This window comes from Cloeon dipterum, chromosome 1, assembly GCF_949628265.1.
Source record: "Cloeon dipterum chromosome 1, ieCloDipt1.1, whole genome shotgun sequence".
Taxonomy (NCBI): Eukaryota; Metazoa; Arthropoda; class Insecta; order Ephemeroptera; family Baetidae; genus Cloeon; species Cloeon dipterum.
The window spans coordinates 1775078-1791169 of record NC_088786.1 but is presented as its reverse complement, the minus strand read 5'-3'; the positions used below and the strand labels follow the sequence as shown (position 1 = coordinate 1791169).

The window sequence follows — 16092 nt, the reverse complement described above, 5'->3', positions numbered from 1 at the left end:
TGAAATGGAACAAAAAGCAAAGAAAGATAATTGAATTGCAGATCAAGGTAGTGCGCGCATGTACACACACAACGAAGCACTGATTTGAAGGGGCGGCCGCGTCTCGCCGGAGCAGAGAAAGCGAGAGGTGAAAGTCCTGCTTCCGATTTTGTACCAATTGAGAGAGGAATGTATTGAAATGTACACTGGTGAAATCAAACTGGCCGTTTAAAAATAAGCCGTTCGCCCGAAAATAAAAAAGCGGCGCGATTCGGCCAATTACGGATTCCGGTAAAGAAGCTCTATGCCCAGCGGCTGAAAAATTACCTCAGCCCGCTCATTAATCCTAATGAGTTTCGCTTTACGGTACATTTTGTGATTCATTCGTGAACGTTGCCCATCATCATGAGCTTAATTACTCGGTTCCAGCGCACTTGGTTGAAATAATCCATTTTTCAAATTAATGGAATACATCACAATGTTTTCCGCACACGAGACACCCTGCTCGGTGATTAATTAAACAGGCAACTGTCTCAAATATTATAAGCATCCGCCTCGCTTGACGAGATGCAATAAAGCAGATTAATTAACCGGATAAGAAACAAATTTGGAACAAAGAAAATTTTTCTATTTACTATAACGGTTGAAACTGAAAGATGAAGTTTAGTTATTGCGATTTCAGCATTTTCAGACATGTTTTTAACATTCAAGAAAATTAAAAAGAATATTAATATTTCAATTTACGGCCGCAAGTTAAGTCAGGGTAATCAAAGAGTCATTTTTCTCAAGCCTATGGGTAAAAATAAAAAGTTAGTGCTGTCGCGTTTCGCGTCGAGAAAGGAACTCGTTTTTCACGTTCTGACCATATGTGAAATTTCCGTATTCGTATTTTAAGCAGGAATTTATTGGACGGTTTGGAAGAGGAGCACGGCGGCCGATAAGTAACGGTCCGCGCCGATTTCTCAGCGCCGCGGAGCATCTATTTGCGTGAGAAACGAGCGTAATCCACACAAAAAAAGCGAAAAGACTGCGATTCATACGGCCAGCTCGCTATTCAGGCCAGCAAAATCAAAGGGCGTTGAGCGCACTTTTTGTCGCCGTCGCCACGAAGCGACCAGGAAAAGCACCATTCATACCGACAGTTCCAACGTGCAGCCGATGAGAAAGAACAACAGGAAGTTTTATTGCTCACAGAATCACGCCGTGCAACTTTTATTGCCGCAAACAGAAAATAATAATAGCAACAACACAAACCAGACATTTTTATAGGCGTTTTTGCATCGAAATTGCTTCTCACCTGGCTTTCCATCTCATTTCCTCCTTTGCTGCAATTGCTTTTTCGAGGCTGATGCCATCTCTCGATCTACATTACTTTTTATATGTGCTAAATCGACCGGTTTGAATCCATCGAAAAGCTTCTAATAGAACGATAGCGTTCCGTGCACCAATCAGCATTACTCACCAAAACGTACATCAATTTAAATAAGCAGTTAATCGGGAATATGTATTCTTGAGATAAAAGTCCAGTAGCTAGTTTGGCTGGCGGCAGCAGAATTAGCGAAAAGGCTGATCGCACGCAGACGCTTTGAAATTCATTAATTTATCCCAGCGGGACACGCAAGCAATAAAATGTCTGGCTGAAAATTCATAGGAGGCCGCGGCGTGCATGTTTTCGATATATATATAATTGTACTGCTGCTGCTGCTGCTTCAGCCGCAATTACGCCACTCGAAATCTGCGCCGCGCAGAATAAACAGTTATGCAACACCATTCTGCAGCAACATAATTCGCTTCATCGTTATTAAATGATCGGCTCCTTTCCATGCGTCAGCGGCATGGGGCTGGGAACCCGATAGGATTGAAATGTTTCTTTTCTGACTTTGAATTAGCCGTGATGCAAACTTCTATTTGCCAACGGCGCGTGCGAGGAATGGAACAATGCACAAAACGCTATGTTTCTAAACTCGATTTGGATTTCGCAGCTGTTACTTGCCAGTCATTGACCTTAAAAATTACGATTTCAATCTGGAAGTTGTTTCCATCTAATCAGACAATTTAAATCTAAATTATTTTTAATCCTGATCATTTGCATTTTGTCACACTTTTGAGCCGACTAAGGAGCGTCTGAGAACGGATTTCCATTATTTGCATGTACATGTTGCTGCGTGTCCCGGTATTCGAAGCATCCGCGATTTCACGTGCTGTGCCGCACTGAATAAGACGCGCATAGCAAGGCAAAAGTGGCGCGCATATTGTCCGGATGGGAGAGTCGTGCCGCCGCGGAAAATACACCTTTCTCGTCGCTCGCATGCAAATTTACGGTTCTTCTCGATGAATAGGTGCTTTTTCACAAAGATTCCAGCAGTTGCGCACTGTGAATGAAACATTATTCAGCGCTTCAAGAATCCGCTTCGAGCAACAATAATTTTCAAAATATGTGATTACGGTGATTGCTCCGTTAATGGCCCTTTAATGCTCCAGGAAAATCCGAGATTTTAAAAATTTTTGCTTCGGTTAATGGCTCGAAGGAGTGTTTGAAAACATTCTAGTTTTGTCGAGGCAAAGAAAATATTCAGGATTGTCATTCCATTTAGTGCCATCATTAGCATAAAACTGGGAAGATATTCTTTTCATCTCCTCCCCGCCAGCCAGACATTTTTCGATCTGAATGGAGACGAAATTTCAAAGGAAAAGGTAATAAATATTTATAACCATATCAACCGAACACCTCCTAGTCCGGAATATAATGCAAGGCAAGGCGCTCGACGAGACGAAAAATTATTATTTTCCTTGGGAGATTTTAACGAGAGAGAAAGAGAGAGAGAGAGAGAGGAGCAGACTCACGTGCTCGATTACAATCTTGAAAAATCAGAGTAGCCTGCTGCTCCACATGCTGTAGAGGGCATTTTCTCGGAAGATATGCGCGGCAAACAATAAATCAAGCGTCCGTCTCTGGTGCCCACGGGACGGACGGACGGACAGGCGGGACAGTGATGCGAGCTGATTATTTCTTGGTGCATTATTATCATTACACGCAACCAGTTTCCAGCCTCTGTGTCGTTTATAACGCTCGGCTGGCTTTCATTAGGCGGCTATTATTAATCGAGGTGGCATTCCCTCTCTCGCTCCCTCGAGACCAGAAGAAGGAAGATATTTCTTTCTCTCTCTCTCACTCATAGTGACCTACTACGCAGGGTGACCTTGGCTGGACCGGCCAGACGTGCTCTCATCATTAGAGTCTATCTATATAGCTTTTGTTATTTTCCGACCCGTCAGCAATATTTGTTTCAATATTTATGGTCCAACAGATTCTTGTCTCGCAATAAAAAAAATCGGCTGGTCACTCGAGGTTTAATTGGTTTTTTGTCACGCGTAATTTTTATGAAACCATTAAATTGGTCAGTTCGGCCCACCCGACCTGTTTAAACCTTTCAAACTTGGACTGCTGCTGTAGCCGAGCCAAACTCACAAGGAAAGAGTTTCAAATCGATGATTCCATCTCTGAATAAGTAAGTGTTCCGAGAAGAGGCTGACAGCAATTTTCAATTTGTTAATTTCTCTTGGTGGGCGTGCTGGGTCGTAATGAAAAATGAGCCGAGCTAGGTTAGCATAGACAAATAATCAAGTTTGTCGGTGGGCTGCTTGAATAATGGACGGCAAAGTTCAACAACACTTGCCAGCAGATTATTTACCTCGCGAGCATAAATGTATACAATTTGGTCGGTGCTAATTGAACGCATTCTTCTCCCTGCTCTTGCTGCGGATTGGAGCGTTTTCCTCGAAAGCTGCAATAAACGGACGGGGGCTGCGCGACTGCCAGAGAGGGTGATTAGCATAATCAGAATGAAGACTCATCTCTCGGGAATTACATAACGGAGGATTGCTCTTTTTACAATCGCGCCTCGGAGAAAATGAATTCCTGCTGCCGTGCTCCTTTTATTGGTGCTGCGCGTCGGAAGGCCCGCGGCTCGGCGTTCGGCTCCATTTGATTTATCGAGAGTGCGCCGCATTATTTATTAAGCAGGCAGAGGCTGACGAGCAAGGCAAATTTCGTAATTAGCCCGGTCGCGGGACGTGACCGAGATGCAAAACGTAATTGGCTGGCAAAACACACAGCGCACACAGTCCGTGGAACTGATTAGCCAAACGATAATGATCGCACGGTGCGAATTCGACAACCACGACCGACGCTAAATCGCAGAGAGTGCGGAGGCGCGATATGTGCGCAGAGACCTCGACAAAAGTCGTTTTGTTATTTTCTACCTCTGCGCCGCGCGCATTTGCATTCGCAGGCTGCAATTGACGCGCCTAATAAAACGCTTCTCGGAATCGTGTGCATACATTTGAATTTGATTTTCTGCATCCGATTCAGATGAGAAAGTTTCGCTCTCCGAGTTTCGTTTCATTTGCAAGTGATATGAAGTGTTGCATGCGAAAACGCGCGCGGCTACCCGAGATATATTCTTCATGCTTTAACCGAATCGTGATCACAGATTTGTGAGCATAAACGTTTATTGAGAAATTCTCGACCGTTTTCTAATATTTAACTGCAATCTCGACAAGTTCAAACCACGTGTGGCAAAAACGAATCAGGGATCCGCCAAAAATTCCCTTCACACCTGCCGAGTTGCAACCGCCTTCACCGCACTAGTTCTCGGTGCTTTTACTTTTGCTAAATTGCCGACAGCAGCGGCAAATTTGCGGGCGGTGCCTGGCAAAAAAGAGAAAGAAGCGCGTGTAAATTTTCAGCCTAACTGCACTTGAATGTGCGGCACTCTCGTAATCCCGGCGCTAATCTGGCGTAATATTTATTTACGCGCGCCGCCAGCAGCAGCTACTTAATCAAAACCTGTTTTGAATATTCCTGCTGCGACATTTCTCCTGTAACTGTAGTTTCTCGGCCCATTTATTCCTAACAGAATCTAACGTGGGCATTTCTGCTGCTAGAGCACCGGGTGCCGCACTCTCGGTATATTTTCGAATCCTTCGGAAGCATCCGGAATGTCACCGGCGTGGATTTTCTTTTTTTGTCACGCGTGGACCACATAATTCATTTATTGCATTATAATTTCAGGAAGAAAGCTAGATTTGAAATTCAGCTTTCCATCGAGACCTTTCCTCGGTATCTGGCCATCTTAAACGCATCTGGTCGACATCGTTATGACCGATTTCTGGACCAATCAAAAAGGGCGTGACGCTGTCTGTTGCTTGACGGGCTGAAATTATGCTACATGATTTTTTCGCACTTCCATTAAGCACTTTGAAATCGTCCTTGAGCGTTGTTTTTTTTCCTCCAAATTCAATCACTTGTTTGATGTTTATCGACCAATCCCGGAGTATGAATCACACGTCACTTTTCGGCCCGAGAAGTGAAAAGTGCGTCACAGATAGCCAATTTTGCGTGATTACCGCCTAAATACCTTTTGCCACACACTCTGACAGGCGCGATTTCTCTCTACAGCGAGCCGGACATCCAAAACAAGGCAAATTTGTTGCACGCCCGCAAAACAATGGGCCCCGGCTCGGTCCTAATCTGCGCCGAAATTGGATGAGGAATTGCCTCTCGACGCCGAAGGTCAAATCAAACAATAATCTCGGCTTGCCGAGCGTTCAACCCGCGCGCCACCATAAATCACTCTCTCATTACAGAATTGCGCAAGTGAAAACAGAGAGTTTTCGAGACGTCTCGACCAAAATCGCCGTCATGCGCATCTCATTGAGCAGCAGAGATGATTTAGAAAGTAATTCAGCTGCGCGGCTCCGATTTTTTACACTTTCTCATCTCGTCAATCCGCAGTCTCAGGTTCAACGACTGATTTGCAAAAACAAATGGTCGATATTTTCGGCTAAAAAACGAACTGCTGTTATTTGATTTTTAGCGCCAAGTGGATTTTCATCATGACCATGCGGTTGGGAATCCGTTAGCCAATTTTTTGCCTCGCCAGGTTGCTATACGTACAGCGATGAGCGGTGCGAAATGAGCTCCGAGAGAGTGTGTGTGTGTGTGCTCTTGATTCAGGGTCGAGCAACCAAGATTGTCTCTGTCCATTCCGAATGAGCGAAAAACCTTAAATTACGTACACTTGCATAAGTTATTTGAGCTGCTGCGGCTGAAATTACACGCCTGCGTGTGTGTTATTACCTTTTATTGCCCAAGCACAATTTCTATCAACATTTTCACCTGCCAGGTATGTATTCAAAACACTCATGCGGGACGTACGTGTGTATAATTTAATCCATTTTGACCAAAAGTGGAAAGCACTCTGACGATGTGGGCTTTGGAAATGCGTACTATTTGGATGTCTCACGTCGACCTCCAAAAATTGAGACACTTGAATTAAAAAGAGACGGAGATGATTTGATTTTTGAAGATTTAAACAGTTAGTTTCACGCTTGTAAAATTGGTTTTAGGATATATCCCGATTTAATCCGGTGGCAATTTGTTTTTATTACCTGCCTAAACTTCTTCGTGGAGCCAAGCCAGCAAATTTTGGGTCACAGTCATAAAGTCGATAATTTTCGGTAAGAAATGGGTCTCTAGCCCATTGAGCCACAAAAATATTGTCAGTCGTTTCAATTTTAGAGGTCTAGCCGCCCGTGAAAAAGGGTTAAATTTTTAAAAAAGACTCGCAGGAGGAAAAATGTATTGTTAATAAGCGCTATCTAACTTCAAGTTTAAAATATTGTCAGCCACGCCAGCCGCCGGTCCCGCCAGCCGCTGCCTTTCAAATCTCGCGGCTGAGACCTCTACTCAAAATCTCTTGCAGCTGAGTCCTTCACTTGTGCGGAAGTTTTCCGTAGCGATTCTCGGTAAAACTTGAAATATACCAATCTTTTACGTAACCCTGCACGCAACTCGCAAAACGCAATAAATAGTTTTATTGTGCTGCAAATAATGCTGGTCCTTGGAAAAAATTCCCTTTCAATAATATCCCAGTGTTTCGCAGGGTCACTCGGTGTCACCGACTTTTCACGTTTACTCGCAGCGATTGTAATTGCAGCAGCGTGCATGTTTTTTCGAGAAGACGAGCGGCAGTTCGACAATCGAGAGCACGCACCGGTGCCCACCCATGCGTCAAATTTTGCTGTTATCGCGATGCTGCTGCTTCTTTTAATTCACGTATATACACGTTGGTTGCATTTTTTTCGCTCAAGGCTGCATATCGTTTTCTCTCGGTGAATTTTATTTTTGTATGAATTAAAAAGGGGTTGAGCTTGTTGGACTGTTTTTAATTTTGGTTTCGCGTCAAGTCACCGTGACGCCAAGGTCTTTGTCGTAAATAAATTGACTTTTGCGAAACAATCGGTTGGCTTTATCTAATAGTTCGACCGAGAAATTGCCTAATGCAATATCGCCGACAGAGTTGTTATGAAAATTTAATAACCACTGCCGCCAGGAGACTTCACTTTTTGCTCAAAGGAAAGTGCGGACAACATAAATTGCACTCGATCAATTATTTGCTGTTTTTACAGCATAAATATATCATCTGCGTTACGCGATCGCAATTATTTAGCAATTTCCATTTATTAGCCGCGCGCATGCATGGCGAAAAGTGTTGATTTTGTAATAAAAATAATAAACGCGATGCAATAATTTTTGCTCTGCATCGCCGCCATGCAGAGGAAGTAAAGAAAGAAAGCAAGCTGGTCGCGGAGTAAAACAAAAATTCAGCGGCACTCGAAGAATTTCCCCTTCAAAAAGACAATGCCCGCGTATTACTCAACTTTTATATTCGCTTACAACTTTGAGAATAGAATATAAAAGTTGAGAAGCGGCGGCGGCTGCGGCGGCGGCGTGAGAAAACTCCCATTGTTTGCAGTGCGGCTTTTTGCAGCCGGGGTCATTAATCCTAGTGCACCGGCGGGCCAATTTCAATTTTAATCATTGCGTCACACATCTCATATTTGCAAAAATGCGCCGTCTGCTGCTGCTTCAGCGCGTTATTAATAATTGCGCCAATCAAGTCATAATTGAAACCGTAATTGCACGCCTCGAGATGAAAAGAGCACGCCGAGTTACTTAATTTAACTGTAAAATTAGCACGCGAGATGACCGACCGCGTGCGTGTGTATAGAAAGTGCATCGATCCACCCAACTCGCGCGCATATTGTTAATTATGCATGATGGCGGCTGCGCTGGAAATTTCTTTCTCGATCTGTCGCCGAATTCAAAAGTAGCAGAGAAACCGCGCGCGTTTTCTATCCCGACATTACCGCGGCAGCATAGGCAAATGAGGAAATTGTTACCTGCTGCGACGATTACAAATAAATAACGAGCTTGCCTCAGTCAGCAGATGCGTGCTCCGAGAGAGACACACCTGCACTCTCTTATCAGCTGCATTTCCTATTTCCTCCGACATTAGATTTCTCTTTTTCTTACTCAGCCAAGGACACTACTCACGAAATGAACATTTGTTCCACCTCATTTCTGTCTCGACATTTGTTAAGTACAGTATTTCTAGCTTCTTGGTTTAGAAATAGAAAATATGAATTATTTAAATCACAACTTAATATCTAAAAATAAAAATTACATCGATTACCGTTTAAATATCAAATAGCAACTTAAAAGATGCTGTGTACGTGCGTTGCCTAGCGCATAATAAAAGGCGGCCCTCTGAGTGTGAGCCAAATTGAAGCCGCTTTATAATTTTACCGTGGCTGAAAATGTGGTTTTTAAGAGGTCAATTGCTGAGTCTTTAGAAACCGCGCTAGTACGTGATGACATTATTTTTTACGGGCCGTCGCACCTCCTCCCCGAAAACGGCTCTCATCCGAAAAGTGCTGGTCAAGGTTTTTTAATTGCTTTTTGTAATGCTCGCCACGACAAGCGAGTTTCTCCTTCTGTTTGTTTTCCAAAAGAAGTACAGTTTCAGATCATATCGATACATGGGAACAATGTCGCCGTAATTGGACTTTCAAGTGTGTGTGTGTGTGTGTGTGTCTCTGCGACGCGATTTAATGCACATTTAATTGACTTTTTCAGTCGCAATTAACCAAATTACTTTCCGGCCTCAATTGAGCCATTTATATGCAAAAGTCGGGGCATAGAAATTTAAGACGCTTTGTTCATCTCAAACGCTTGAATGCAAATTTCGTAACGCGCGCGCCTCATTGTGTACGACGGTGACGGATTTATTCCGAAGGAGAGCTGCTGAAAGTGTGGAGAGCCAAACAATCGAATCGTGTGTCTGCGGCGGGCGCAACAATCTCGGAAAGATCGGCCGAACCGTCCGTCTTTTCTTGCTTTGTCGCCGCGTGCACGGCAAACAAGCAGCAGCAGCAGCACTTTGTGACTCACACCCCAGGCAGACAGAGCGTTTTATTAATCGGCCGCAGACTCGAGCCTCCCCGTGGTCGGATCTTTCTTTGCTTTGCTTGACTCGACGACTGTCGCCGATAAATTTCGAAAACAATGCTGGAAAAGCGAGCGAAAAGCGATTCGACCACACCTCGAACCACTTTTATTGCTGCACTTTTCGCACCAGTAACGCTTCTCTTCCGCACGACTGTGGTCACTTTTTGGCACCGTCGAGCTTTAAATGGAGCACGAGTTTCTTAAGAATATCGATTGCGCACACACACACACACACACACACTCACTTCTCCGTCCAAACCAATCCGAGCCGAACAATTTTATTTAAATCTCGAAGATTTCGTAAAAGGAAAATATTCGAGCGTGAGTAACTGTTCCATGTCTTGTTAGATGTGGCACGACAATTTAGAAACTGCTGTTTGCACAGACACACACTCAAGTGACACCTTTTCTCCGACAGCTGCACGAATATTGGGAATTTTAGCTGAAAATTACCTTGTGATTTGCTCGGTTCTGGGCGCGCAACACAGCGGCCTGCGCCATCGCGAGATGCACTTGTTCTCTGTTGTCCGCGGACAATCACGCGCAGCACATAACAACAGCAAAAGGGGCACCCGACCAACTTTCTCACAGTGCGAACCGCTCAGGTTGCATCCACAAACTGAGCGACCTGAGCGCGCCGCGGCTCTACACTCGGATGACTCTCTCTCGCTCGCTATCGGTGGAGGGGCGCGCGCGAGTCTCAAGGGAAGAGTCCAAGTCTCCGCTCGGCTAATTAAACTAGCAAACGAGCCTTCTTGTGATCGACATCTCCGTGTCATTACGCAGGACAGGAAAAAGTCGCAGACAATGCCTCATCTGTGCGATTGTGGCGTGCGGACACGGAGACAGAGGTGCTTGACTCTGCAATCACTCGACTGTGAGCGAAAGACTCTAAGCTTGATCCGTTTCCGCCATCCAGCTGATTCACCTCTTTTTTGTCGGTTTCAGGAAACTTTAATCGACTAGCTCTGCCAAGAGAAATCTAGATAAAGCTATTTAAAAGTCTACACATCTTCAAATTGATTGAAATGATGTTTTATATAAATATATATTATTAATTATTATTTTATTATTAGGATGATATTGAGTGATAATTTTACTTCAATCTACAAGTAACTAAATGGATAATCACGCTAGTTGCTTAATTTACATTTTTTGTTAAGTTTATTTTTTAGAATCCCGTTTATGAGCCCATGTTAAGGAGTGGTACATAGTTGAGCAAGGGACTTAGGATGCTTTTACTGAAATTAGACCCTATTTTACCGGAAACGACACTGACTTTCCCACATTTCTGGAATTTCTTCAAATCGTAGATGTTCCAAATAAAACTCAAATTTGAGAATTAAAATATTTTTTGAGACTGCCAAATCTTGTAGAGCACAAAAAATAGGTTATACACACGACTTTAAATTTGGAATGCATTCCATTTTTTTATTAAAAAATAATAACTACAAATTTGGTGATTTTTTTGGTTTCTAAAAAATATTTTCGCGCCCAAATCTCAGCTTCTAACGGTTCGATTTTCAAAAACCGCACACCGCTAGACTCGAATCAACCTCCCCTAGATAGCCAAAATAGTCTAAGGGTGTCATCCCTTCAACCCCCTTTTTGCACCTTGAAAAACAAATTTTTTACCATTTTTAAGCTGTCTGCGCAACGGAATGTATGGTGTTAATCACCCTGAAACTACTTTAGTACATCCTGGGGTATGAATACAAGTCGAGCGATATACAATTTTTGTAAATGCATATCTTGGACCCAGAAGATTTAGTTGAAACACTGTTTTTATATTGTCCTGGTCTCCGAAAGCAAACACGTTTGTCACCAAATCTTAGCTTTAATCATCAGATTTACAAAAACTGCACGCTATATTCGACTTTTCATGATCTCCTCTAGATAGCTGAAGAATTCAAAGAGTGCTTAAAAGCAATATTGCAACGAATTGATGTTTATCATTGGATGTAATATAAACCCAAACAACTGGAAATCCTATCGCAAATAAACTTCACCACAGAGAACAAACACAGCAACACCAATTTAATCTCTAGCAAGGTCTGATCGATTTCAGACGCCATGAAATTCAATTCCTTCCATCCTTCTAATCGCACTATTTAAGCTTCCATAGCCTGAGAACAGTAGCTTTGTTTATGGTTGCCTGTTCGCTAATTTACGAGAAGGCCCGGCGTGTCGCCTTTCAAATCAATTAAACCCACATGCACGAGCAAATTAAAGCGTTTTGCTATGCAAATTCGCACAAGGCCGTCGCCGACCCAAAGTATAAGAGTTGAAACAGCATTTGATTGATCGCGGTGATCACGATTAGCCCATAAGTTGTTGGAAGTGTAACACGTTCTAAAAGATAAATCACCCGCTGTTATTCCACAATATTTACCTCGGCGTGGCAAATCGGACAACGAGAAAACTGGCATGGATGCGAGTATATTAAATCACAGCGAAAATTACGCTCCGTTTGCGAGCGGAAAATATGTGTGCTGCAGCCACGAGCGAGAACTGATTTGAATATAATTTTAAATTTGTTACACCGGTAACAAGATACGGCATTTGCATACAATTGAAGTGCCGTTTTATTTACTCCTGACATTTATTTCCCTGCGGCGCCCTCGTTTTTATTTCTTTATTCTGAGATCGTTTAAATGTTTTGGTTCAATGGCTTTTTCGAGTTTACCAAAAACAACAGGGATTTTCTCACCAATTACGATATCAAGCCGGCCGGCAGCAAAGTCCGACCATTAAATTTATTATCAACTCTGATAAACACAAACTCGGAGAGGATCATAAACCCTTTTTCGGAGCTGTGGCTACAATATTCAAAGTAGGAAGTAGGCTAATTGTGCCCCCGTCGGATTCCTCTGCACGGAATTTGACCTCAAATTTCTAGCGCCCCGAGCGAAAGGTTTCTTGCGGCAGGTTGCGCCTTCCTGCGAAAGGTGGCGCACCAAGACGGTCGACAGCGAATAGATTTTTTATTGTTTCTTATCGTGCGGCGCCTCTAAATATTTGCTTTGTTGCAGGAGAGTGAGCAATCCCCCTGGAGCCGTTAAGTCGGTGGGAACAAACAATTAGACAACACACCAACTGCCAAAATGCCTTTTCCTAATAAACGTCCTAATTGTGTGTAATTATAATCCTATATTGACTCTCTTGCGCAATTTTCCGATTATTGATGTTGCTCAAGGCCGGGAATTCCTCGATAAGATAGCAAAAGATGCACACAATAGCTTTTCGCGCAGCGTAATAAATCCACGCAAGACAAATAAACAATTTTTTCCGTTTTTATCACGAACGGATTATTTTCATTCACGAAGAGCTACATTAGTTGGACTTTTTTAAGAAGTATTTGAACATACTTCCAGCTGGTATAACATGGGACCCTCATTTTTGTTCCACCAAATGAAACGCCAGACATTTGTCAGTTTGCTGGAAAAGGGACAAACCAAAAACCGAGTTTCATCTTCATTCAATTTAAAAAAAAAATACATTTTACATTGCTTTTTTAAGATTATGGTGCCTAAACTGATTGTCAAATAAGGTTATTTAGAAGAAGCTGAACTGCTATTTTGCTTTACATGAGGTGCTTATTACAGTGCTAGCTCAAAATATTGATGAAAGATGCGAGGATTTATTTCCCGGAAAATCAGGGGGAAATCTGAAGAAATAATAGCAAAAGGAGCTTAGAACATCAACCTTTGTGACAAAAAATGCTGCCCTAAACGTATGAAACGTGCCTAGAACATTTTCATGACGGTTAAACCTCCAGTTTTTGAGACAGGTCAATGGTTGAAAAAAGGGTATTTTTATGTTCAGGTGCGAATTTTGAGAAAATCAAAACTGCACGATTTGTTGATCTTCACCCTCGGAACATACTGGAGGTCAGATAAAACAATCAGAATAGGTAAGAAATCAGGGTAGCTCTCGAGCGATCGGTAGCCACTTCAACGACACCTGACGGGCTCTGTATTGATTCGATTAGCAAGATCTGCACAACGTTGGAACGGCCAAGTTGAGAGTTTTAAAATTTATCCAAATCGATCCTTTGGAAGCCATCAGGATCCTGAGCACACTGAAGCATGCAAAATTACACGAAAATTCTAAAATGAGCAAATAACCCTTTCAATTAGCCAGGCTGGGGTTGTGGGCTCGGAATTCCAGCACTGGATAACCTTTCTCGGGCCTAACAATAAGCTAGAAGTATAAATAATGCAAAAACTCCAGTGCAACAACACTTTGGAAAGAATGTCAATGACAATGTGAGCAACATACCTTCTAAAACGCTGCGAGCACTTGTACAAATCCGAGCCATTTGTAAACGATATTATTTTCCATAACTGCGCAGTTGGTGCAACAAAAATGCTGCATTGTTTGCAAGGAAATTGCTGCGCACGAACATATCTTCATCATCGTCATCATAACATAATAATAGTGCTAATGGTTAGCAAACAGCAGCAATCGCACGCGGTGGGTATAATTGCAGCGCAAAAAATATTTGAATGACACGCTCGGACGTGATAATTAATACATCTTGAGGATTTGCACAAAAAGCGCTGGCGCTGCCTTGGTTTTCCTCTTTAATTACGAGACGAAACTTGTTTTCAAATAAGAATGATATTTTCGAAAGGCCGGTTTCACCGCGAGTGACCTACTCGCCGCGCGGCAGCCAGTAAAGTTCCTTTTGCTGACCGCCTTTGCTCGTAAATGAAATTTGCACGGTGTGGGAGATCGATTTTTATTATTACAGCACAGTTTCTCCTGCTTTTAAAGTGGTGCAATTTATAAATGTGGGCTGGTGTCTTGATTCGCACAAAAGGTGCGTAATTGAGTCACCTCTCTTAAATGAATTGCTCGCGCGCGCGCTCTCTCCCTTATCTGCTGTTTGCCTTTTGCTGGTGCAAATCTAGTGACGAAAGTGAGCTGATTCACCGCCATATCAAACATAACACTGAGCTGAGTGTGGAACCAGCTACTGCGGAGAGCTGAAGAAGAATACACTTTTGTTTGTGCTGTCACGCTTCAATCATCATGCTGGTTTATATAGCTTTTTGGCATAAGCGTTTGAAATGCACGATGCTGTGAGGCTTCCAAAGCAATGAGAACGAAAAGGAATTCCGTCTTTCCTAAACCTTTAATACCGACTTACAGAAATTTGCAGGGGCTTAGGGCTGATATTTTTATTCTCAGAAACATGCATCGCGCATGTTATTTATTAGGCGCAAAGTTGTAGCAATAAACTATTTCGACGCATTTCCAGAAATTCCAAATAATAGCATACGAAGAAAGTCTAGTATTTATATTTGGATGACGAGTTGCAGCCAATTTTTGTAAACAGAGTCGATCGTGTTCCAAAATTATTTAATTTTACAGCTTAAAACGGTTAAATGTAAGCAGCTTTGTGCTTTTCCTTGAAGATGTCATTAGAGGAGGGCTTGGCAAGTATCATGAATTATACTTTGTTGCTGTCGTTTTAAAATAAAGCACAGAGTTTTTCAATTCTTCATTAAATGTGGAACTGCATAAATTAAATAAAAATATAAATCTGTTCTCAGGCTCGACCACTATTTTTGGTTCAGATCCTTGGCTTTCTTTCTGGTGAAAGACAGAATTAAAATGACATATAAATTAACTTTTAATATAATAAAGTAGAAACACTGATAAAATATAGAATGAATGCTATTCGGTGAAGGTTTTATTAAAAAAATCAAGTCACGATAATTTAATATTCTTGTGTGTAATAGAAGAATCCGTGCCCCTTGTCCTCGTTTATTCTTCAACCAGGAAGGGCAGGCCTTAGTTGGCAAATATTCTGAAACGCTGATTCCCAACAACAATGAATGAGCGAGAGTACGCTATTCAGGCCAGCAAAGAAAACTTCATGCGTCAAATGAATTTAAATGTGTTTGTCTTGCTTATTCCTCTTTACGCTGAAATTTAAGTCAAATGTTCGAAATTTCCTGGTTAAATAACTGTTTCATCGATTTCAAAGAGTTTAATCAAGCGGGATGCGTGCTGAAGACCAAGCAGTAATAATCAATCTATTCAAATTGAGAACAAAAGAGACGAAAATAATTCCAATCAGAACCTCCGCGTGGTTTTTCTCTGCTTCAGTTCCACCAGTGAGCAATGAGAAAAAAACACGTAACCGTATTAAAGGTTTTTGTTCTAAGCCATCCGATCATATTACATCATTTCAAAGGCGCCGTGTGATGCGCTTTTCCCCGTCAGTAGCTAGAGACAATGAGTGCGCGACGAAAAGTAAGAGCAAATGAACTCTTGAAGATTGTCATTATCTCGTCAGACACATCATACGCGCGAGCGGAGTGATGCACTCGTCATTTAGAGCAGCGCGTCGCCGCGGTTATGTACACTTCCTCGCTCTCTTCAATAATGGACAATGACTTGCACGACGGGTAAAATATTAGCGGAGCAGTACGTTAGAGAAAAAGAAAGACTGCGTATATATATATATATATAGCTATTTAATATACGTGGTCTCCAGTTACAAATGTTACGGTACGTCTGGCTGCCTTTTCTCTCTCTCTTCTCCAACAAATTGCCGTTTTTGTCGTTGACTTATAGCGCAATATGATTAAAAATCACATTTTCAGCCGGAACATCAACTAAAAATGTGCTGCTTCGCTGACTCTATAATTCTTGTACTGTCTTACAAAAAATCCAACAAATGCAGTGGTGCCCTGGGAAAAAAAGTTCGCTGTCACATTTTTCTCCCCAAATATGTTTATCAA

At 42.3% G+C, this 16092-nt stretch overlaps 1 protein-coding gene across 3 annotated transcripts in view; it reads right to left on the bottom strand.

Annotated features, from left to right (window-relative positions):
• Nucleotides 1–16092, bottom strand: part of Rhp (rhophilin) — a 36850-nt gene that overhangs the window by 8661 nt on the left and 12097 nt on the right. The window contains exon 1 of one of the 3 annotated variants that reach the window (XM_065497624.1): nt 9788–9969. The exons of the other annotated variants lie outside the window; for them this stretch is intronic. Within the exon in view, the coding sequence (XP_065353696.1) occupies nt 9788–9835 (48 nt within the window). The 5' untranslated portion in view covers nt 9836–9969. Of the gene's footprint in view, nt 1–9787; nt 9970–16092 lie in introns of those variants that run through there. 3 annotated transcript variants of the gene reach the window in all.